The sequence below is a fragment of the Anomalospiza imberbis genome, chromosome 1 (assembly GCF_031753505.1).
Source record: "Anomalospiza imberbis isolate Cuckoo-Finch-1a 21T00152 chromosome 1, ASM3175350v1, whole genome shotgun sequence".
NCBI lineage: Eukaryota > Metazoa > Chordata > Aves > Passeriformes > Viduidae > Anomalospiza > Anomalospiza imberbis.
Window position 1 is genome coordinate 142,462,793 of NC_089681.1, and position 26,431 is coordinate 142,489,223.

Consider the following 26,431-nt stretch of genomic DNA (forward strand, 5'->3'; position numbering starts at 1 on the left):
TTAACGCCATTGTTGTACATTGTGACTGAAATTCCTCTACTTCTTTGTCTTTTGCAGATAGGAAGTTTGCTCCCCTATATGCATCAGAAAGGGAAAAATAAAACATCCTCTCTCCTCCAACACCAAGTGAGGTCCCAGAATGTCAGTGCTGAGGTCTGTGTCTGGATAGAGTCCAGTCCTCTTGCCACTGCTAGGAAATCTCTTACTTTTTCTTAACAAGGTTTGATCAAATAGAGGGCCAGATGTGCTTGACAGGATCTTTGTTTCTTTTCATTTTCCATTGTCTGGAATGAAATTCTGCCGCATTTAGTTGCATGTCTGGTCCTTGATCTGTCCCATATTTGGGGTAATGCTCTCATATTGTCAAGAATCCCTTTTTCATCCAAAATATTTCAATTTTCATAGGCATTTTCACATTTAAAAATAGGGGGATAGAGGACACTACTCTGACAGGACTGTGAATGGAAACTCAGCACAATTAAAGCCAGAACCAAAACACAGATAAAAAGAGAATACACTTGATATTATTTTTGTAAGTTTTTACAATTAAATTAAAGTCACCATTAACTCTTTTTTCCTTATATTATACTAATTTTGTTTACAAAAATTGAGAGCCAAGATTTCATATTAAAAAAAAAAAAAAAAGGTTAAACCCTTTTAATCAGAACCTAAATGTAATTTTGATAATGGTCAGAATATTACCTGGAATGTATGAAGTATTTTTGTAAATTAGCAGTTAGAGTTCACCTCATTTAATAAGTACCATTTAAAAGGTGGGCAGGACATCTAAGAAGCCCCCATCTCAGAGGTGGATCAGAGGCACCTCCTGAAAAGAAACAGACATCCCAGACTGTTGGGCTGAGCTGCTATTTCCCTGCTGTTTCTATAAATTGCTGGGAAAAGGTGCCCCAAAAGGATTCACTCAAATATTTTCCTCTCAGGTGAACTGAATCCCATTTTAAGATTAATAAATTCAGTGAAATACTAAAATGGAAAAAAAACCCAACAAACCAGGCATTCTGCAATGCAGGGTATTTGTGTGCCTTCCCACAAGTAAAATTATGGTTAGGATAATAAATGTGCCTATAAATATCAGGTAGCTATGGGATTTTTTAAAGACTGTATGTTGTTGGAAAGATAAATAGGGACTGACTGTCAGTGCTGGATGGATGGTAACCTTTCTCACAACAAAATACTTGTAAGTTGCTATTCACACATGAAACATTGTAGAGGAAAATATTTAAGAATCAAGTATAATACAAATTGGATAGGAGTGATAAGGTTAGCACACTGGGTAGGTTTCAGTAGTGAACAGAAATCAGACCCTGGGCATTCCTGAATGTTCCTTGATAAAGTTCATTTTCACCACACAGCAATTATTACAACCTTAAAAGGCAATTTGATTCTTGCCTCAGTCTCAAATAACCCTTAGACTACCTAGGCTGTTGGCTGGCCTTATTTCTTCACACCTTCTGGGATAAGAAAATATTTGGAAAGCTTTAGGGATACACCTAAAGATTTAGGATCTCAATAGTTAAATGCTTTCATTTTGAGCTGCCAAAGCCTCATCCCAGAACAGAGTTCACTGCATTCACCAAGCTGCACCAGAGGATGAACACCCAGCTCTTGTCACACTCACCACGGAGACCCCTCGGGCAGAACAAAACTAAGCTCTGAAGTTACCTGTGAAACACAACCCACCTTGCAGCACTTTTCCCAGGGCTGTGCACTCTGTATATTAAAGTTCTGTAGTCTATAACCATTCTTTGAAGAAACATGTGTAGGTCACTCTTCCTTTCTTTTTCTTCCTGAGTAAAACTTTTTTGTTTCTCAAAACATAGGAACCTTCCCCATTTTTGCACCTTTGTACTACAGGACATACGGCCCTAAAAGAGAGAAAGAAATCCAAGTGTGTTTTTATCTCAGCACTTCTGCACCCATCTTTCAGGGAAATGTCCTCCCTGCAAAGCTGTGAGCTGCCTGGAGAAGTGGTGCAAGCTGCTCCAGCTGAATTTGCTCCAAGACACAGAAAGCAGGTAATTAGAAACTGCTATATACTTCCATTTTCTCAAATTATATACCTGGGAGAAATTACAAACTTTGGTAGGTGGCTTCATCAAAGTTACTAAGAGAGAGAGAAAAAAAAATCTTAGTTGTAGTAAGATTAAGCACACTTAAATTTCACTTGTTTTGCTACAGTTTAGTAACTTTGTATTGTCTTGCCCTTTTGATTAACAAGAAACTTTTCCCCAAATTTGTGTTTTCCCACAGATATTAACTTTTCTCATAAAAGACACCAACTTCTGCTCCCAAACCTTGTCCTTGATCTCTTGAATACACTCACATAAAAGTGTTTTGATGCAAAGTAATTTGAGCTACAAATTTTACAGAAACAGGTCTGTAACCACAGGGGTGATGTGTGTGATCCTGTCCTGCCTGTCAGGAGTATGTATGTATTAAAAGATAAAGGTTGATAAGACATAGATATGTAAGATATCAAATTATATAGGTAAAATATATTTATATCAGCACTTAAACTTCTCTTAGATCACCACTCTAGAGTCCTGGCAAACTTTGCATTCCATTAAGTAAATCTTAAACCAGTATTTTGTTACTAGAAGTCTGGGAAAATACTGTCAGATGATAAGGAAATTCCTCCATCATTACTTGTTGATATATAATAACACTGTCCTGAATTTGTCCAGTGTGAATTAGAAGTCCTTGTGCCAAGTGATTTTATCTCCTTCCTTACCAGGAAATTTCTTTATTTTCACAATGAAAAGCAAAGATAAATACCATTTTCGCTCCCTTTCCATTGAAGCTTGAAGCTTGTCAAAGGATCAGAGAAAATATTAAAAGAAGACTATTGTCCCAACATTTGCTGTGTGTTATTCATAGGTTACTGCTGAATGGGAATAACCTATAAACTCAGGAAAAAAAACCAAAACACTGCTTTGACACTCTCTCAAGACATGTGTTCAAGAGGATTGCTACTCTTCAAGACAGATTACAATTTTTCCATTCACATTTTCTGTTTCCTAGGAGTCGCCCATGCTGGGGGGCAGAAGTGGGACCTCAGCCCCTGAACGCTGGCTCTGTGTTCAGTGAGATGGTTTCTTCTTACCCTCACCCTGACCTACGACATGAAAATGCAACATCAAGCCTACAGCTCTAGACTCTCAGTTACAGAACTCAGTCTGCACCCCTGCAGCCAAGAATCATTGTACCAGCAGCAGGAATGAACCAGCAATTTCTGGTATCTAATATTCAACAGTCTTGCAGAATATTAATATAGTCTTCACTGACCATTTAATAAAAGAAAAATATATATACCACATGTAAAACCCAAGTTGTTTTGGAATAAAGGATGATTTTATAGACTGAATTGCCATATCAAATTCATAAGTAGTTTTACAGTCTACCAAAGTAAATTCTCTTCAGGTACAAATGAAAAATATATGGCAATAGCAAAAAACGAAAACTTTTCCCCTAAAAAAACTGAGAAAATAAAGGTCCTTGATGTTACCTTAAATATAATGAGTGACCTGCCAAAATAAACTTCCAATATAATCTTGTCAATAAGGCCAATGATTTGTAAAATGGTGTTTGGCTAATGGACAATTTATGTTCCATTTTCTGGAATGAGTCTGGCAGAAGCTGATCCTCAGCAGACACTCACTTGGTTCTGCCACTCTCTTCCCAACAAACTATTCCACAGAATCCTGAATGTCAGTGTGCAAGGGACAATAAAGACTTTGCACAAGGAAGACTGGTTATAATTTTAGTTACCATGAATACTTTGAACAGATATTAGTAGTGATTCTTGTTTTAGCTTACAGGTGGGGGCTTTGGAGAGGTCTGATCTCAAATGTCTGCACACGTGAAAAGCCAGCTATCTGTCCTAGGACTGGAGTGTGCAGTGAACACTGCTCAATCTGTGCTTATGAGATTGCTTATGAGATCAGATGTGTGAATGGAGAAATTTTGTTTCACTCTCACCTCCTTTAAGAAATTCTTTATCCTAGAAAGGAGCCCACTGTTTACTTCAGAAACACTGTTTCCAGGCCATTCTTGTCTGCAGGATCTCAATGCACAGCTTGGCCCAGCTCATGTAGTGCTGCAAAAACAGAAAATCCCCTATACCCAGAAAGGAGCAGGATCAATGTGGCTGAAGATCAAAAGCTGGGGTGTTCCTTTTTGATCACAGACCATTAAAATGAGCTCTTGAGCACAACAAGAAGGGTGTTGAACTTCACCTGTTTCTCCAAATCCTGGAGGTGGTGATGAATTCCCTTCCCAGCCTTTCAGTGGCTGCACACACAGTGACCATAGGTGTGACTGCTACCCTGAGCTCTTCAGGCTCTGCCTAAGCCAGACTTCACTGCAGTATAAGCCAATTCCTAATCAGAGTACAACTGGTGCATTTGAATGGGAATCACTAGATTTGGCCAGAACTAGCATGGAAATAATTTCATTTACATTTTCCAGGCTATGCAAAAGTCGGTAGACAAGAATATTATTTGTGTAGAGATTCTTGAATTAAATGGATGTGTGAGTCAGCATGTCCTTTAACATGGCATTCAAAAAGTTATTTCTTAGACTGTCTTCCAGCTGTTGTATAATATTCTGATTTAATTTATAATATGTGCAGTCAAATTCTGTTGACATCAGTTGTAGTTCATTCCTTATAATTAGTGCATAATGCTCATCTCATGTTCAACACAGGGAAGTGGAGTAATCATTAATTTTTCTAAAATAATGAAGTTGTCATCAAAATATAATGAAGATAAGAAAATTAGACAAACTCTCTTATGAGTCTGAATGAAATTGAAACTGAAAAAAAAATCAACAACAGTCTATGTCTGGGTTTTTTTTCCAGAAGTAAATAAGCTTATTAAAATAGAAGAAGACACTTCAGCTGGTGCCTTGACAAGTGTACATCTGTCATATAAGAGGAATCCCTAAACACTTAAATAAATAATTAAGGATATCATAATTCTTATGCCACACCCATAATTATGTCACTTTAGTAATGTATCGCTGCATAAAACAGTAGTCTTGGAATGGATTCCTCTGGTGCAGAAGTACGAGAGTGCTGACATTTAGCTTAAAGCTACCTTTGTCCCCCATCAGCCCTTCTCCTGGCCCTCAGAACAATGAAATTCACCTTGAAATCAACAGAAAAACTCTTTGGGATGCTAAAAGCCCTTAAAATAATGCAAGTCTCCTCCAATATGAAAGACAGGATATAGCCTATTATTCTTATTCATGTCTGTTCATAGAATGGGCTTGATTGGAAGGGGCCTTAAAAATCATCTAGTTCCATCCCCCCTGTCATGAGCAGGAGTAATAATTGTAATGTCTCAATTAAAAACAAAACAAAAATTAATATTCTGGATTACTATTACAGTAAAAAAAATGAAATTAAGCCTGGAAAAAAAAAAAAAAAGAAAGTGTGAATGTAGTCAGTTAATTTTCAAGAAGTGGATCAGAAATAGCATGGTCAATGCATCCCTCATCGTGCAAAAGCTTCCACTTGTCATTATTTAAAATATTTTGAAAATCCTCTTTGATAAAATTGTACATTAGGAAGAAATTTATCTGATAATGCCAAGACTAAGCCATGGATGCTTCTTTTTATTCAAGTCTATTGGATGCATGAAGAATATCTGTTTTGCAGAAGAGGATCTGAAAAAGTTTTCTTCAAAATGTATTTCTTACTCCTACATTTAAAAAAAAATCCACTACTTTTCACTGTTGCAGAAGACCAAATTTGTGTCTTCTGGCATGTCCACAGGGATGGTTCCATCTTTGCAGATGACAACTGCCAAACCCTGTAATGACAGAAAACCCAATGACTAGGAGCATTATTTGTTTGTCTGACTTTGAAGAAGCCAATGATCCGTGAACAGACAGAAACAAAAGACTTATTTGCAACGTACAGCCTTGGGTATGTTAAGCTTCTCTGTGCACTCAGTTTCAGGCCCAGTTAGTCCAGCATATACAGCTGAGAAATTGCAGCTTATTTTCCAGCTTCTAAACAGGGAAAGACTTGGGACCTGATCCAAATCTCAGTGAAGTCAATGGGCATCTTTCCATATACTCCAATGGGCTTTGACCTGGGATCATTGTTCCAAACACTGCTAGTAAGCAAAGCTGGGAGAAAGTATTGTGAGCTGAGCAGCTTTAGGAAAAAACTCATCTGTGAGTTGTGGCTTTGCACGTGTGAGAGTGTGGGTGTGTATACAAATTATATACAAACAGGAAAATGCATTTTCATAAGCAAAATGCTTTCCTTAAATGACTCCCTCCTGGCTTGGCTATTTTTGACTGAAAGTACTATAAACAGAGTACAGCAGATATTTGTATCATTCAGACAAGGACTTCTCTTGGGTCAGCATAAGAGCAAACACAATTAAGTCACCTCCTGACTGAAGCACTGGATATGCACAAGCAACCAAAGCTTTCCATTGTTTTTGTGCCAGCTTTTCACATTGACATCACCCATACTGGCCTTACATTCCTTCCTCACCACCAAATGGCCAGTGGCTCCTTGCCACTGCTCTTCTCCCCACCACTGCCTCCAAATCCCACCCACCTTGTGGAAATTCCTGCCTGTGTCCTGGAAAAGCTGTCTGTTTCTCCAGGACATCTCTAATTACTCAGAAAGAGAGGAAGAAAAAGCCAATTGGAATTTGTCATTATTTCTCAATGGATTTCCATTGGATCTGCCCAGCTCTCTCTCTTCTAGTCTCTGGCTTAGTCTCTTTTAGCTGTATGTGCTATGCAAGATGTTTGCAAATGCAGACTTTACCTTGTCCAGCCTATTTTCTCCTTCTTTCACTGCCAGGCTCCCGAGATCATCATAGAGTCTAATTATATTTTGGTCAAGATATTCATCTATGCAAAGAGACAGTTTAAAGACTTTGAATTAACTTAGCAAACCATTTTGAATTAACTTAGTAAACCATGATATATTATGCCGTAGACATAAAGTAAACATTATCCACACAAGTGATGTGCAAAGAAAACAGGTCCCCAAATCTGCTGTTAAAAAACACAGTGATAATCTCCTTGTGTTTGTCTTGCTGAGATAGCTGGTAGCTGTAGTGTTGCTGCAAATACATAAGATTTGAGTTGTAGCCTAAAAGGAGATGATCTTTCAGCCTTAGTTTTTTATGTAGGAAATAATGCACTATACTCCACCAAGGATCTTGTCATTCAGCCTGAAAACCCCAAATTCAACAGTTTCACTGCTGTTTCTCATTCTACAATTTTGTTGCACAACTACAGCCTGCTCCCATAAGGTTAATGGTCCATTCATTTCTCCTTCCTAATCCTCTCTAGATTTATAATTAATGGTGATGGGTATGACTACAATGATGGGTATGAACACAATGCAGACTTCTCAATATGGTAAATCAGCCTTTTTTAAGGTCCTTCATACCAGAGTAACTCCAGTGAAGGGTACCACAACACTACTGAGTAGGCAACAACTCCTCTGCTCAAAACTTAGGAGCAAAAGCTCATTTTCATATAGGATTCAGGGAATTAGGGTGGATTGTCTGGTCAGTAGACAGGTTTGGACACTCCTTAGAAACACATCACTGCTTCAAATTTCTGTAAAGTAATTTTTAAAGAATCTGAGGGAAAAACACCTTTCTTGACAAACTTTTCTGGGAAAAACGTGACTGCAGCTAAAGTCAATGGAAGGACTGCCACTGAATTTACTGAGACCAACATTGCACATCAGGAACTGTAGATATCTTATAACCCTGCTGGATCTGTTCTTATTACATAGGGAAAATCTAAAAACTGAAGCACTGGATCATCTCCAGTACCAATTTCCTTTTAGCTTCCATGCAAGGCATGAAATATGAAAATGAACATTCTTCTCACCTTCTGGACAGCCTCTGAGCCATCTGTCTGAAAAACCACTACATAGAAGCTTGAAAATTGTCTTTTTTTCACAATTAACTTTGCTTATGGCCTGAAAAGCAAGGTTTACTGTTGAGTGCAACCACAATATTAAGACTTTCCACAGTGAAATCTCCTGTTTTGGGGCAAGATTGTTTTTCCTTTAAAGCTGAAGGGAGGATTCAGTACCGTAAATCTTAGGAATGGAGTAGGTGCCTAAATCAGAAGGCCAAGTCCAGTATGTTATCTCTGTTATTGCTCTAGAAGAAGATGCAAAGCTTGTAAGTTAAGCACCCATCTCTCTTCATTGACTGTAAAATTCACTGTGTTCAAAAAGAAAGGTAAAATCTACTTCCATGCAGACAACCCAATGGAGAAACAAATCTTGATGTCATAACATTGATACTAAATACAGATGGTGGTCAGTAAACCATAAACTTGAAAAAGTTCAGGACTGAGAACCAGACAAAAGTCTGGATAGTTCATGGAGCTATTAGAATCTCTTTTATCTGCTAAATTGGGTTAGATAGTCTTGTGAGAACTGTTTTTTTATTATTTTTTTCAAAGTACTTTTTGCTTCTGGATAAGCTGTAAATAGCCCAAGAAAAGGCTTTCTCACAGAATTTTGGTTATTCCCATTCTAGTCCCAAGGGACCCGGGGCAATGTGAAAACAAAGATGGAAAAAGATTGCCCAAAAGCTTGAAGTTGAAAGAGAGGTGCATTTAAGAAAGTGGAGGAGAGAGGAGTGAGTGAGATAGATGATGTTTAGAAGATAGAAAGTTTTTGACTTGAGATGCCTTTCCTAATATAATAATATAGGATGATAGCTGAGAGTACCATAGAAATACAAGGACAGACCTACTCAGACCAGAGATTTGTCTGGCCTGGTATCTGACCAGCTGCAGAAGGCAAGTTAAAAGCATGAGAACAGGACAGCCCCATATTCATCTCTGCTCCCACTGGCCCTTGTCTTTTAGGGCTTTCCTGAGGGCATCCCAGTGCTGAGCACTACTTATGCAGGATGTGAGCTATACAGCCCCTTCCCATGGGATGAAGAAGGATTGAACCTCCTGTACATCTCCTTTCTAGCTGTGAATTCACTGCCCACCAACCAGCAGGTTTCCTCATAAGGTACAAACACTCTTGCTCTGAGCTGATTTTTTCCTGTACAGCAGGCAGTTCATAGGTTGTGAACATCTTAGCAAAGAATATTGGGGAGAGGTTTGTTTTGTTTATACCAGCTGAGAAAACAATTCAAAACCATGGCAAGTGAGGGAAGGGTGGAGGGGAAGATGAGAGATGAATCTCCCTGCCACTCACTGCTACTGGCAACATCTACTTTCTCACTGTATTCAGGTCCTGGCTTGTATGAACTAGAACAGGGGAGAGATCTGTCTTCCAGGATCAGCACAGAGGCAGCTATGGCAATCCAAGGCAGAATTATCTGTCAGGGAAGTATCCAATCAGGCACACATGGACATGTTTCCTGAGAGCACACTGGCCCCACAACACCTGCCAGCACAGCTCACCCCAGCCCCACAGTCACCTCTCACTCTTCCCTGTGAGTGGAAGTGTCAGCCCAAGGATGGTCGTGCATCTGTGCCTTGGGCAGAGGGCCACAGATAAAATGGAAAATTGCATGGAGCAATGTTTTAACAGCAGCTCCTGACACCATAAGGAGTGATTAGATTTCATGAAGAAAGAAGAAGGGAGGAGACTGGTTGATTTTAATCCAAAGCTTTTATTACCAAAATATATTTATTGTTGTAGTCATAAACTACCAGAGGGCAGTGGTCAATGGCTCATATCCTGATGACACAAGTGGTGTCCCTCAGGGGTCTGTACTGGGGAAATGTAATTTGATGTTATTTGATGTCTTCATCAGTGTCACAGATGAAGGGATCAGCTGCACCCTCACCAAATTTCCAGATGACACCAATCTCAGTGATGTAGTTGCCACACTTGGATCCATCCAGAGGCACCAGGACAAGCTCATGAAGTGGCCCATGGGAATCTCCTGAGGTTTAATAAGATCAAGGGCAAGGTGCTGCACCTGGGTCAGGACAACCCCTGTTATCAACACAGGCTGTGGGATGAGCAGATTGAGAGCAGCCCTGCCCAGAAGGATTTGGGGGTGCTGGTGGGTGAGAGGCTGGACGTGACCCAGCCATGGGCACTCACAGCCCAGAAACCCAAACGTGTCCTGGGCTGCATCCAAAGCCCCGTGGGCCGCAGGGCAGGGAGGGGATTCTGTCCCTCAACTCCTCTCTAGTGAGACCCCACCTGGAATATTGCATCAACTCTGGGGTGCCCAGGAGAAGAAAGACATGGACCTCTTGTAGCGAGTCCAAAGGCGGCCACCAAGATGATAAGAGGGATGGAGCACCTCTCCTACAAGGGAAGGCTGGGAGAATTGGAATTGTTCATCCTGGAGAAGAGAAGGCTTTGGGGTAACCTTATTGTGGCCTTCCAATACCTGAGGGGTGCCTGCAAGAAAACTCGAGAGGGACTTTTTACAAGGTTGTGTGAGGACAGGACAAGGGGGAGTGTATGCAAACTAAAAGAAAGTAAGTTTGGATTAGACACTTTGAAAAAAATTTTACTGTGATGGTGGTGAGGTTGGGGGTGCCCCATTCCTGGAGGTGTTCAAAGCCAGGTGGGATTGAGTTCTGAGCAACCTGGTCTAGAGGAAGGTGTCCCTGTCAGGGATGCTGGAAGTGGATGACAGTTAAGGTTCCTTCCAACCCAAACCATTCTATGGTTCTATGTAATATATCTGCTTATTACAATGGCTTTTTATTACTACTAAGGCAGAAATTATGGAAAGTCCTGTAAGTAAAAAGAAAAAAACCTTTAACCTGGTTGTTCTCTCCTGATATGTCAAATGGTCTCCATGAAGAGTGTGAGGTGGGAAAGGACTTCCCTAATATGCTGTAAGTGTTAAAGAAGATTACAGAGTATATATAGCCATAAGAGGTACAACTTTTATCCTTGCATACATGACTCAGGAAGGAAAGGCCAGCAGATTTAAAAAAACTGCATGAACTCTATGGCATTTATAAAATACTACTCAGCCACACAGTGGGGTGCAGGACCAGTCTCCTTAAAGACAAATTGTCCTTCCTTTAACAGCTCTGCAGCTGGCCAGCAGGGATTACTAACCTCCTCAGTATCTCATGCTTAGCTCTAGTTTATAAATAGAGCCTCAATTATGCATGTACAAGGTCTTTTCATCTAAGTGTCCTTATCATTTTTCCCTTCTGTCCTCTTCTTCAGTCTCTCCATTTATTTGTACACTACATCTGAATTCAACCTATTAGCTCAAGAGATCAGAAATGTTTGTTTGTACAATTAGCATAAGATGATCTTGCTCTGACAGGAGCTGTGAAAATATAAATGCATTAAAAATGCTGCTAATTTTTAATGTTAATCTGGTTGACAAAATCCTTTTGCAGCTATTTCACTAACAAAGGAATAAGCACTCTGGTGAGTAGTATATGGATTAGAGCACTGGAGACTCAGGCCAGAAATCACAACATACATCACTCTTTCCTTCCAACTTCCTTAGATTAGATAAGCTGCAAATTCAGTGTTCCTTGTAACTGTTTTTCAGTTCTTGAACTGAAGGCAATTCCTTATTCCTGAAAGCCGTTCACTCTATGATTGCCTCTCCTCTCTCGTGTATTGAGGAAGACATCAATGATATAAATGTCCACAGTGAACATAATTATTTCTTGGTAGAGCTCATAAAATCAAGCAATCAGTAGGAAAGAACAAAAGACAAACAATTATGCTCTTCTTTAACATAAAAAAGTTAAAATATATGTTTTTAACTATCAACAAAATGATAGTTAATGAGGCCTGAATATCAGGCCTCAGCCTCTACTGTGATGAAAATATGAGTGTGATGCTGAGCTCTGTAAACTGAAATTAAGTCATCCCCCCTGGTTAGAGCTCTAAGTGCGCCTGGCTCTCGGTGATGGAGGTTGGCTGGTCGCTGTCCCGCTTGTGGCCGCAGGGCAGACACGCGAGCGGCTGCCCCCAGGACTCTGCCGAGACTGTTGCAGGTGGTGATGATTGCTGCGGCGTGGGTAGCACAGCAGAGGCACAGGGCACGAGGAAACTGAGGCAGAGGACTAAGGGAAGGACACTTGCGTGAGTCTCCAAAGATTTAATCTCGAAGTAGGGTAGAGCGAGTGACAAATCTGAACCTCAACACGCTACTTTTAAAGGGTAGGGGGAACACGGGGAGGACACAACCTTTGACCAATAGGAGGGCATTAGGGGAGGGGTGCAGGGTAAGGGCTCCCCAATAGAAGGGGAGGGAGCAAACCTTACAATCCAATTCTGCTTCGAGGAAAGGATGAAAGACAGGGAACACTCCAGAAACAAAGGAGTGTGCTATCTTTGACAGACAGAGGTGAGACAAGGGAACAAGGGAGGTATACAGGTGGAACGACATCTAGATTTACATACATTTTGGCAGGGAAAATTGTGGTAAACAACTCAGAACTGAACCATTAGGGAAGCCAAATAGGGTACACAGAATGAAGCATTACAAACTTATAACAAGGAATATTAAAACATATTACAGAAGAACAAACTCTAATATAAAAGACTACCACATCTAAGGTTGGCTCCTCTAATGTTTTTAAAAGGTTCCCACATTTCCTACCATGTTCCTGCCCTGCTCTGCAAGAAGTATATAATATCAATATTGTCACTGAGACAAAGACTCATTTCACAGGGTGGCTGTTGTCCCTTCCTACATGTGGGCATGTTTCAGTGACATCATTTCTGTGATTAGTACAGTATAGTTAGTGGCAGGCTATGCACAGGGGAGGGAAATGCTTGGAAAGAGGGAGACGTGGATCTGGATATCTAAAGAACAAAAGGAAATACATGTTCTCCATTCCCTGGGTAAAAGCCTAACTGCTGTATCAAAGGATCCAACCTCTTCCAGTATTTTCTGATTCTAACTGATGATTTCTCTTTCACTGTTTTGGTCAGATTATTTTAATATAAATAGAAAATAAGTTACTAATAACTTTTCATAGTATGCAATAAGGGAATAATAAGTAATATTTTTCATGAACATCTTCTCTCTGAACTCAGTCTGCAATTGTAAGTGGTTTGGGGTTACTCAAAAACATATTTTCTAGCTAATAAATAGCTGACGGGGCAAAAGTTATCCAATGTTACATTAGCTACAGATGAACAAAATTCTCCCTCTGAAAAAGGGGCATATTTTCAGACTGTTGTTGGACTCTTCCTGACTCCATGTTACAGTTGTAACACAATGACTGTAGAAAAGTAGTTAAATCATAAAATCATAGAAGAGTTTGGGTTGGAAGTGACCTTAGAGATCATCTTGTTTCAATTCCCCTGCCCTAGGCAGGGACACCTTCCACTAGAACAGGTACTTCAAAGCCTCGTCCAACCTGGCCTTGGAACAATTCCAGGGATGGGACACCTACAGCTCCTCTCAACAACCATATCCTGTGCCTCACAGAAAATAATTTCTTCCTAATATCGAATCTACATTCACCTCTTTCATTCCATAGAAACACTTTGTAGCTGTGAATTTATGCAGTTCACTAGTGCTCAGCTGCACTGATGTCTTTTACAGTATCACAATGCAACCCTGAGATTTTGCAGACAATTCTTGATATATTCCACATTAATATTTCAGAGCATCTGAAAATGTTTTCTACTCTACATTAAATGTCAGAAGAGACACAGTATGCAACTAATGAAACAGCAACCAATGACCACTAGCAGTCAGCAATCCAATATATCTATTTTGTTGTGTTTTTTTTTTTTTTCTTTTGAGAAGGATTACTATAGCTTGAAATTGTGCAATTATGTCTTGCAACAAAACTGTCTCATATTACTTCAGGGTATCAGTTTAATTCCCTTTTAGCCCTCCTGATTTCTTCCTACAACCCTTCTTTTGACTTCAGGCAGGCTGTGAGAGAAAACTTTTAGGGCCAGATAGCATACGTCTTCATATAAACCTTCACCAAGGCAACAAAGCAAAACACTTTGGTTGTGTATAGAGAAACAGCCTGGCACATTCTTGAACTCCAGAAAGTGCTTTAAAATAATTTGTAGTAGTTCAAAAAACTCATTAATTCACTCAAAACTTGAGTCCACCATTCAAGCTCTGCTTTTTGGTATTACTGGACCCATGGTGAAGACTGAAGTCTTGGCTTGCTATGTGGCTATAAAAAGCAGCCACAATGCTGGCTTTCATGGGAAAAACCCACTTCTCACTGACACTGTGAACACACACTCCTGCTCCTCTACATCCTCTTCTTCTTCCACCCCTGACTGCACTCTCGCTCCAGGGCTCAGGACTGGAACAGGTAGTGGTACAAGGTGCTTGAAGTCCTGTTGGTTGGCACCTGGAGCTGGAGCTGCTCCATTGTGCCTACAAATACTGCACCATTTCTAATTTGTCACACTTGTGTTCTGCCATGACACTGCAGATACTTTTTAAAAGTATGTATATTTACAAATGTTCCATCAGCTTAAAACAAATAAACAAGACCTTCCATCAAGCATACATGTGTATTCAGGGTTAGTGTAGAGGTGGGAAGGACAAAGGGAGGGGACTTCTAGAATAACATTGACCAGACTGACTGTGGTATATTAGAAATGCATGATTCCTCCATAAGAATGAGCCTGAAACCAGACATGCTTTTGTAAATTTAACTGTAGATTTTAAAATATTTTTATTCCCTCAAACTAATATGGAATTTACAGGAGTTAGCATACCAATGTCTATGTAAAATTTCCATGCAATTTAATTGCAATTAAAAAAATATTAGGGAAGATTATGTGAACTAATTAAGTTTATAAAAACATTTAAAATATATAATTCAAAAAGCACTAAATAATTATGCAAAATTCATTAGATAATCATCTCTCTATGGCAGTGTTCTCTGGGAAGTTGTAAATAAATTTATAAATCCTATTATTCTCTGTTCATAAAGCATAAGAAAATATTCAGCATGGATCTTCTACTGATTAAAAATGTTGGGTGCTTGGCAATTTCATAGAGTTCATTGACACTGCACAGGTTTGATAACAATGGTTTGATACTCAGAAATATCAGCTAGAGATGAAACCAAAGCAGAGCAAACCCAAGAAGAGAGCTTTGTGCACTACTCTTGAAATGGAAAGATGATTGCTTTCTTGAAGTATTTAGGGATGGTTTTCCAGACTCAGCACAAAAAGCCTTATTTTGCTCCTCTTTTGAGCTGCCATCTAACGTGGGCTCACCACTGCAGTGTCTAAAATGCTGAGCATATTCAAGCATTTATGGAATAAATGTATTAATAACTGTGAAGCTCTTAACCTCTAGACTGCAGTTTCTTTTTTTCATTTAATTATTCCTCAAAAAGGTATATACTGTTCCCAAGTCTCTGTAACTTGCCAATTTCCAATGAAACAGGACTACAGAGAAAATATTAAAAACTCACTTGATATTATTTTGTAACACTCTAAGAAATGGTTCCAGCACTTTCCTTGTCATGCACAACTGCAATTATTAACTGTTTAATAAAAAGTGCATAAATACTGCAGATCAATAGGTTTGCTTCCTAAAAGCCCACCAACATCACGAGGATAAGGGTGAAGTAGCATTACAAGAAATGTTTTGAGCACCTCAGGGCTGATCACAAGTAAAGTATGTTGTTAAGGGCATTATTCAAATGACTCTTAAACTTTGACAGGCTTGGGAGGGTTGTGAGTGGGCGTAGGAGGTGTGCATGTAACAACTGCGCATTGAAATAATCATGAATTCATCAAACTGAATTAAATCAGGGGACCTCTGTGGTTTGGAGGGTTATGCTGGCTTCATTCCTAAGTAAACCTTTCAAAATTTTGTATGTTGTGAATTCTGAAAAAATCAGTCAGCAATAGAATCTTGTCAGTATTTAATAACTGGGTAAGTCTCCTGGGATTTTATTAACACTCAGTATGCTGCAGTCAACGCCTGCAGAGCTTGAGCTATTCTTTTCTTGCAATTGCTCTTTTTTCATGGTGGTGCTAAAAGCATTAAGAAGGTTTTGCTGTTCTCTCCATGTACCTATTGTATGGAAGAAAAAGTAAAGGCATGAGGCTAGGGGGAGAGAGAATCTCCATGAAGCACATAAGAAAGAAACAGAAGCAACAGAGAAAAAATATCCAGGACATAATACAAAAATTATGTATAATTAGTGAAACCAATTGGGCATGTTGCAGAAGAGCATGGTGAAATCCATGACAAACACTTCAACCATTTTAAGAGGAATAATACAAGCTGATGTTAATTTACCATTTTCAGAAATTGACATAACATCCAAACTTAAGTAATGGTTGAAAATTCAGCCATTCAAAATATAAGAAATACAACAAAACATGAAAAGGTGTCATGTGCACAAGTGTTCTGTTGAGGTCTAGGAGAACTAAGTGTCATTGCATCTCCTGCCCACCAGAGCAATTTCCCAGGCTCGTGGGAGCTCTCCCACACACACCCGTGATGGCTCCAGAGTGCTGCAGACACAGACAACAGGGTGAGGATTTCTCCTTTCCTTTGGCTCTGGTCAAAACACCTGACTGTTTTTACCTCTCCACCCAAAAACTTCTCTTCCCTAGCTCCTCCTAAAATTATTGTCACAGTTAGCTCTGTCCTGGGACTTCACAACACCAGGGAGGGAATGACCATTTCTTTATGTGAAGTTTAAATTGGTTTCTTCTCTATTTCACTGCTTACATTTTGATAACAAAGTATACAAATCACCTTGGGACCCTTTGTTATATTTATCACAGGAATATTTAGGCCCAAGACCTTCCTCATGCCACCACTGACATCAGAGCCATGTAAGCTGAATGATGACAACAATTGAGAGTTTGTATGTGAAGAACAACCTGGGGGAGTGAGGCTGTTGCATGCTGGAGGTAGGGGTGTGCTGGAGTTAATTTGGTCATTTTCCTAATAATGGTAGTTTTCTACTCATTCAGTTTTATGGGATAAAATAAGCCGTTGTTTTGAGCTGAAGGCTGAACTACAAGGAAAAGGAGGCTTGAGATGGGATTTGGTGTCTTGTTTGTTTTGTTTTCTTAGGTAACAGAGGAAAGTGCTTTTCTGGTAGAAGCAAAGGGCTCAACTAATATTTAAAGATTGTTATCAGGGCTTCTTTTTCTACACTCACTGGGGAGATCAGAAGTGCTCTGAGATCAGAAGTCCAGGCTAGTGTGATAATGGTTTATTTCCCAGAGACCTCTCACATTCACAAAAAGCCATGGAAGGTTGCCCAACTGCTCTCACTGAGGGACCCTGTGAGGTTCTGATGAGGTTTTTTGCTTTAGCCACGCATGAAGACTTCCTGCAGGAGGTGGCATTCACTCCCCAGAAGATGACATACCTGGGGCGTGTTGGCAGGCTTGGCCTGAAGTCAAAGTTCTCTCTGTCCCTCCAAAAAGCTGTGACCACGAAGGAAGTTCCCCTCTTGCAGCAGTCCGCAGGGGCAGACAGGCCCTGGGAGGTACAGTGGAATTAAGTGGCAGCACAGAGGCTGGAGTTCAGCCTGCCTTCCCTCTCTCCCACCAAAGTCTGGCTGATCAGGTCAGAGGCAGGAGAGCTGGTCACTGGCTGAGGAGTGTGGGGCTGAGGGGTTAACACTGCAGGTCCTTGCAGGATGCTAGTGAGATAGGTGCCCTTCTAGGAGCTTCTGCCTGACATTCGGAGCTGATTTCATTGGACAGGCTGAAACACTCTCACCAAAGTATCTTAAAATTGCAGTTTGTAGGTTGCTGGAAAAGTACCATGGGAAGTCCTAAACAATTAGGCTGCAGGCACTTTGGCTTGGAACACAAAATTACGTGGTCACCTTTTGATCTTCATCTTTAGGTCCCTAAAAAGGGCTAATAATGTACCACCTCGTCTGGGTGCAGTGAAAATTAATCCATTCCATTTGCAAAGTATCCAAATACTTTGACACTGAGCATAGCAGAACAGCCATTGAGAAAATTGACAAATCTCTGTTCTAAGGAGGGTTTGGATAGCACAAATTAAGTAAGATGTCTAAGGTCACATACTGAATAAAATAAAAGAAATTATTCTATGTACATGAACTGAATGAGGGATAGATAACTGGGGGGAAAATATCATCATGTAATGAAGGTCTGAATTGTTATGCAGAAGGTAAACAGAAAGTTAGAAGTAACCTTTAGTCTTCCCTCTGAAACTTTTAAATCCTTGTCTTTGCAGCTTTAGTACTTGGGAAATGCATTTCAAACATGTTTTGTTTTCATTCTTTTCCATGAGCCAGGTTACCTGGTTGAATTGCAACTTCCAAGGTGCAGTGTGGTTTTTATTCCTCTCCAAAGAAGCATAGCAGGTCACTGGAGAAAAAAGGGAAGTAATCAATCTCAAAGTAATCCATGTCTAGTTGTCAATATAATGATTTTACCCAACCCAAAATATTTCCTATGTGAGTATTTATATTCAAAATAATATGCAAAACAGAAACACAGTAAAATATAGAAAACTGGTTATAATAGGTAATATTTTACTATTTTTTTTATTTAATGTTATTTTACTATTTTTTCTGTGTGAGTGTCTCACCCTCCCTATGAAAACAGAAATATCAGCTGAGCTCTGAAAGCAAAGGCTATGCAGATTTTAATTCATTACCATTGCCAGTATATAGGATCATAAAACTAAGGCTGATGCTTAAAATAAAGCTAGACCTGAGGATTTATTCTTAGAACAGTATAAATCAATTTTATCACTTAAAAAACTATATCTAGAATAATATTTTTGTTAAATTCCATTTTTCTTTGTTTACAGTGGATTTATATGTAGTATCATATAACAAGGAGAGGTTTTTGCATTCAAGTACAACCCCCAAAAAGCCAGACTATCCTATTACTGCAGAAACATAGATCTGCCAGAATTTTTATGAAAATGGCTGAATCAAAAGGGAAGTATTCCATCAGTTTATCCATCCCCAGAGAAGAATTCAGTAGTAGCTCTGGCCTTGCTATGAAAAAGAGAATTCATGGAATACAGAAATGTTAGAAATATTCTAAACACGGCAAAAATGTCAGTGGCAACTTTACCCTATTAGGCACTGATGAATGCATTCCTCCCTCAAGATTTTTGTTCCATGTGAGTTCCCTTCACCAATGTTCTCATTTAAAGCTGAACACACATCCTTTAAAATGCTGTTCTCTTCCATTGGTCCAGCAATTACTTTTTTTCCTGGTTGATCCTATTTGAATTTTAAGATTCTAGGAACTTACAGATGTCTAAAACAAAAGTTCTGTACTTTGGAAAATTTTGTGGCCAGTTTTGGTGGCAAGTTTTTAAGTAATTTAATCAAATGTGTTAAATACTTCTGGAAAACCTCAACTCTTCCTTTATGGTTCTCTTTGCTAGATAACACAAGCTACAATAAAATTTCCTCTCTCAATAGTACATGGGGCTTAATGAGGTTGCAGCTAAGAGGTTGCAGCTATCCCTTTTATTAATATGAGCAGACTGTAAAGTCTGTCTGAAAAGATTAGTACAATAGTGACATATTGTACATCAGAAGTGACATCCTGAGATCAAAGACAGTGAAACTGAAGCTATTCAGAACAGAAAGAATTTTCTCTCCTAATAACAAAAAAGTTCTGGGTATTCATGTCTCTTTATGTTTTGTCACTTAACTTCAGGAGGCCTTTTGAAAAATATTTGGCATCACATCTGAAAAAAGGTATTAACAGATGGTATCCTTATTTTTCAAAATAATAATTAAACAAAACAAAGTAAGAGCTTATATGTATTGAGGTTTTTTTAAAGTTAATAGGAAAAAAAATTAAAACAACAAAAACCAAACAATAACACCCCCCACAGTCTTCTCTTCAAATCCCATTTTTTGACCAATGTTAGACAGCACATACATGCCAGCAGTGTCATCACAAAGGGCTCACAACCTTAGAAAACTAAATACAATTTTTGCAGACCACCTTTAAGACAGGGCTTCAAATTTGCTATGTTCAATAAACGCCTTTATCTTAAATTTTAGTATGAGTTCATAAGACATGAGAAGGCTGAGACCTCAGCTGACATATGTATTACAGTCTATAAATAAACAGACATTTCTCTCCATGTCCAGCGAATGAAAAATATTGCAAAGAAATGTTTTTAAAAATATGGGTCTAAAATGAAAATTTCAGGGTAATACTATAGAAATTGGAAACTTGAAAACAATTTTTATTATTATTTTGAGGTTAACTGCTGTGAAAGTGAAATAACCTTAATCAAAATTATGTTGACAGCATTTCAAAGAGTTTCTGCCATCTTTTTAATCCAGTTATTTTAATACAGCTGGTCTTAATATTTTTATTCATTCGGGGGCAGGAATTGGCAGAAGATATTTTACTGGCTGGGCATATACAATGGAGTATAGAAGACAGTTCATGAGAGATATTAAAACTCATTTTGGGAACTGCTGAAAGAAATTTTAGTTCTTGTTTAATTATCAATTAAAACATAAAAAAACCCCAGAAGAACTGTGTATTTTCTTCAATCCTGGTATTTTCGGAAATGCAGCAGCTTTATTGGTTTAAACTTCCCTCAGTATTTTGAGCAGATGCTGCAATTTAATCTCAAGGAAATTTTAAGAAGAGCGTCTCTTGATTTTCCAAGGGAAGACCAAATGTTGCCTTCAGGCTCAGGAAAGTAAAATCCAGCCCCCATCTCACAGATTGAGTTCAGGAAAGCCATCTCTGAGGAACATCTGAAATGTTTGCAAGACCCATTCTGGCAGAACGTTATTTAAAGCTGGTGAGTGCAGATCAGGTAGAAAGACACAAAAGCCATCCACTGTCCAGTATTTGGTCTCATAACCAAGCATTGTTACCAAAGCCTTCAAACAGAAAATCTGGGCTAATTCACTTCATCTGGGATGAGGAATTGGAAACAAAGGCCCATGCTAGCATTCAGGAATGTATTTAATTTTCTTTGTCCTGATACCCAATTATAAGTTTTAAAATCTCCATTTTCTGTTTGTAAATGAAACCAGATTATAGCTTTTTTATCTGATTTGTTTACATTTCAGTAGGAGGGATTTGGAGATTAGATTTATCTCCCAGAGAAAGTTATTACAGAGAAATGAATCAGTTTGAAACAGAAATAATAAACAAGGATATGTATTCATCTCAGCAATACTGGCCTTGCAGAAAATTATTTTTCTCTTTATATTTCTCTTTCTGGGCAATTCCAGAGAAAATCTTACTAAACAATACACATTTTTTTTACTGAAATACATTTTTAAGTATAAATATTTGGAGATAATGAAACAGTTTGTGCATTTGTATTGGGACTCAATCCAGCCTTGTGGTGTTAAAGCTGGTTAGTTTTCACCCAGCAGCCATGGGATCCTAAAATCATTGCCAGAGTCTTGCAACACATTTATGCATGCTTTTGGAAATTAGAATCTTCCAGAAAAATGAGGAGGAACTGGCAACTCTTCTCACTGTGGTAGTCTGCAAGTACCAAGACTGAGCCCGGAATTTTCTGAAAATTATTTTCTTTTGTCCATTAGGAATAGATTTTGGTGCTTTTGGGATTGTTTCCATTTAAAACTTTCCTTTTGGCCATTCTTTGGCCAACACTTTTTAAACTTATGTTCTGCCACATTTTTCTTGATTCCAAAAAAAAAATAAAAATTAACTGTGAGAGAGATCTGGATAGTCCTTAGAAATAGGACAGTCAAAGCCAGCCTTATTGTCACGATATCCGTATCTGGCTCATGAGACTCAAGGAAGTAAATAGACCTTTCTGTGTGCAGAGTTTTTACCAAGACATCCCACATCTAATTTGCAGCAGCAGCCCTACCAGCTCAAACTCATAAGCAATGTTAAAGTCCATGAAAAAGTGTCCCATGTTCCCACAGCAGCATGGAAGCAATTGATTCTTTCTACCCAGTTACTCACCCAGCACTGGAGAAAACGACGTGCTCCCAAATTACTGATTGGTGTTGCTTGAATGAGTTGCTTCCCTGTCATTGATAAAGTATCAACAAGAAGCTCTTCCAGGATGATGTTCACTGACTGTCCAAAATCACCAGACATTCATATGAGGACAGCTCCCTTCAGGAGGTTTTTCAGTCTTAACAGTGTCTGCAAAAGTAATTCTCTCCTGTGTGCTCTACACTTGAGTTGTGAGGAAGCCTTTTTCTCCCAAGCATGGTTTTACCTGTAGCATTATACCTGAGAGCATCATCCTTTTCTTCTGCATGGCCCCTTGAAAAACCGAATACTGATTTTTAGTTTCAAGGTGTATTGTGTCTTTTTGTATATTCTGGCTACTTTTTGTTCCATCACTTTGTAATGTTCAACCTGTGTAAGGAGATGTGTTAAATGGACATTCCTTGCATTAGTTTGGCTTAGGAAAACATGATATACCATAGGAATATCACATTTGTGCTGCCAAGAGCTAATAAAGACTTCTCTGGAAGACCTTTCAGTTCTGCCTCTCAGACAAGCCAGCCGTGATGCAGTAATAGGTTGCTAATACGAATTCTTAGGGGCGAGTAGAAAAATACTATGGGTCATTCTAGATATGCTGTAGTTCTTTGGAGCTCCAGTTGTGAATATTATTTTAAACTTCTAGCATGAGGGGATCCATAGACTGTATGAGGTATGTTGTACCTGATTAATTTATGGAATAAGTGGTATAAGAGTAAATTTATATGCCAAATAAAATATCATTTGAAATAGATCTTTCTGTGCTTGCTAGTTTGGGAACACAGTGTACAATAGTCTTGGCTAACACATATTTCTAGTTGCTGTTTCTGCCCTTTAATAAACTCTTTTGAGGCTGGTATGATTTCACTTTTCCATTTCCTTACAATTAAATGGACAAAAAAATGCTTAAGCAAACTTCAGATGACAAATATATTATCATAAAATATTAATAATTTTGCCTGTCAGCAAGAAATAAATATGCACCTTAAACTAGTATTTACTAATGTGTATACAGTTACTCAAAGTGTATTAAAATCAAAAGGGAAAACTAAAACTAAAACTATTGTGGAAAGAAAAAAAAAACAAAACTAAAAGGCAGAGTTTTGATACTGCCTTCCCTTTTCCTGTTATTTGTTTTTTATCTTTCAGTTTCTTCTTACATATTTTGGGTAGAGATGAAGAAGAGTTAAATAAAAAGGAATTATTGGTCTCATTTGTTCATCTTCCAGGGAGTAATTTCTAATTTCTGCAAAACAGCTAGCAGAAATTAATTTGCTTCATAAAACCAATGGAACATAAAGGCTAACACCAGGACTCCATACTAATCCAACACATAGTCTCTGACAGCAGCAAACAGCACATATGTACAGAAGAGTTTTAAAATGGGACAGTTGGTCTTTGGTGAGTATTTTCCCAGAATCCAGTGATTTGCATTTCAAGTGTTTCCTAAGCCAGTGATAATATCTTCGTGGTTAACCCTCTTTGAGCTTTCCTTCCATTAATTTGTTCCAATTTCTATCCTGTATTCATTTTTAGCCACCAGCATCCTCTAGAAATGTCTAATCATCTGTGCATTGTGTGAAAAAGGTAACTTAGTAGTTTAATTTCATGTCCTAAGTAATCTTTATATTGAGAGTATCAGTAAACTTTCCTTACTCATCTTCATGACATCCATACTCATTCCCTGGAATACCATTTAAAAGTTTGTATCATATGATCTCACTGCCAGCCTTCTGCACCAAAGATTTAAGTGAAACATCACCCACTATTAGCAGCTCAGTTCTTTCACTCGGAAATTCATCTAAGATCTTTTGGGAATATTGCCAGATCTGGTAGTTACTGTTCTTCCTGTCTCTTTATTCCATAAACTTCTACAAAAATCTTGACTACAGACAGATTTTCCTGAAACATCACTTATGATCAAGGTTCTGCCACGGTGAGCTCTCTGTACTCACTCCTTCATTATGTACACATGTGCAATGAATCCATTTGGGGTTTTTTCTAAGGCTTATCTTTTTAAAAATGTTGATGCATCTTGATCCTCTATTTGCTACACTGATGCTCCATCAGGCTTGCTGCTTCCGATGTGTGTGGAAAAGACTTTATTAATACTGGTGCCATTTGGAAGTTCATCTCCTGTCCTGTTCTGCTCCTTCATGTGTATTATATGGAGTTTTATGATTTTTCTGGTTATTATCTTTTCAGCTTTTGAAGGTTCTTGCATCTATTAACCTTCCCTACCCTTTCTGTTCAGCCATGCTGGATTTCTTTTTCTCTTTCTAAAATGGGATGGTCTGAATTCCCATATGGTATCTTTGAAGAGCCTCTGCTGCTTGCCAGGGCTTTACCCTTTGGCTATCCCTTTAACTGAGCTTCCTCCTCTGTATGTAATTCTTGTTTTTGAAAATAAGAGGTGTGGCATTCTTGTTTATGTACCTTCTCTCGAATTTGAAAGTTACACTAATGTTTAGGCCTTACACAGAGACATCATGTGTTCTTTAATCCAGAGGTTCAGGGGCATCACACTCCAAAGAAAGTGACAGACTGTTGAGTATCTTCCTATAGACCTTTCCACACTTTATCATTCCATGAACATTTATTTGATTGGATCATTCCATGATCAACTGACTATTTCTTCAACTTTGTATTACCTCCATGAATTTGATTTTTCCCTTATGCATCATTTCTGCAGTGTCACATCCGCATCTTTCTTCCCTTCTGCATTAACATAATCAATGCACTCAGCCCTTGGCAGAATGGCAAGCCCTTCATATTTCAGAGTATCTACAAGAGAATAGAAAAACATACCATTAATTTTCAGAAACACATAATTCAGAAATAACTGAAAAGCTCTTAATTTCAAATTCAGCAAGGTAAGTGACCTCTATGAACAATATATTCAAAATGAAGTCGTACTGAAGTTGCTGTGGCTACTGCAGTCAAAATCATAGCCACTGGCTATTCTAAAAGCCAAATATTGACCAAACACTGCACTCCCAAGATAAGTTATCATCATGGCTTGATGAGGGAGAGCTGGAAAATGACCTTAAAAAGGTGTTGAGGAAATAAAAGTGAAATTGCTACCAATGTTATCTAGTGTCCAGCCACTACAAGGCTGGTAGACAGCACTGGAGAAAGGCCACATGCCAATAAACACCGAGATAATCAAACACAACAAAAATTGAGAACATGAGTAGATGACACTTTGAGTCTGAAGCCTATAATTCATCAACTTTCTACAGCCGAAACACAAACCAGCAGCAGAGAGTGATGACTAGCAGCGAAGGGACAGAACTTACAATGACACAGGGTGAGAGTTTGGGGCTGTTTCAGTAATACAGAAGGAGTATCAAGTATCATTAACATGGAAGCTTAGTGCTGCCGGAAAGCTGGTATCAGCATTTGACCTGACAACCTTTCATGTCTTCCTGTGTCACTGTGGACTGAGATACTCGTAGTGAGCAGATGCAGTTAGTTCAAGCATAATGTAATTTCAAGCTCATTTACCACAGAGCAGTCCATGCAATCAAAGCTCTGATGAAAGCTGTTTTTAAAATAAAAAGCATCAACATTAAAGGTTTGTTACCAATTGGCACATGCAAATGCATTAAGAAAATGCAGGGGAAATTGGAATGACTAGCAAGGGAAAGAGTGAACTTTGTGTGCTCTTGCTATGCTGTATTTGGACAGAATGTCAACATTTCAATCTTGCCTAAAAAGAAAAAAGAGTAAACCTTAAAATCCCTGTAGACAATTGCTCATAATAATCTTCTAGGACATTCTGAGCTTGTTCCTTTGTTTTGTGTTCTTGTCTTTTTTTTAACTGCTTTGTGCTCTGTGTCATTCCTAACAAGTGTGGAAGGAATATATAAAATAAAACCAAATTTGGAAAATTAGCACATTATATCCACTCCAGTCATTTTTCTCCAATGTAAATCACTGCACAAGGCACAAGATAATCAAGACTGAGCACCATTGTTATTTCCATAGCCTGACCTTAATATTAAATCCTATGACTGGTGAGTCAGTTTCTGTCTGGTGTTTTGACATTTGCCTCTCACTAATCATTCCGCACAATTCCATTAAAAACAGTATATATTAAAGCAGGGAAATTACTTCTAGAATCAGTTTCTAGGTTCTCAGTCCAAAACAGCATTGCAACTGGGGAAAAGTTCTACTGGCATTTCAATTGTGGAGACTGAGTTAACTAATTACTGGCATATTTAGTGCATATCATTCCTTGGTACATGAGATGCCCCACACTATACCTGATGTAGGATACTTAAAAAAGGAAGGGTCTGTGCCATCATTCCTCTGGTGATCAGAAGCCCAGCCAGCTATGTGCTCACCTTGAAAAGAGCAGCGTGATTTATGGAAATTTTAGATTTGAATAGAATTTACATGCTTTCACAGCCAAATGCTTGATTTTGTTCCTGGCTGAAGCCAAGGGGACTATTGCCATTGATCTCAAGGTGAACAGGGCTGGGCCAAAAATGAACCCAAGTT

General features: G+C 38.7%; 1 protein-coding gene across 1 annotated transcript in view; it reads left to right on the plus strand.

Moving 5' to 3' along the window:
• Positions 1 to 26,431, plus strand: part of VIPR2 (vasoactive intestinal peptide receptor 2) — an 80,062-nt gene continuing 53,631 nt past the window's right edge. The window contains exons 1-2 of the mRNA XM_068174272.1: positions 1 to 126; positions 1,876 to 2,036. Coding sequence (XP_068030373.1) covers positions 1,953 to 2,036 — 84 coding nt within the window. The 5' untranslated portion in view covers positions 1 to 126; positions 1,876 to 1,952. The remainder of the gene's footprint in view (positions 127 to 1,875; positions 2,037 to 26,431) is intronic.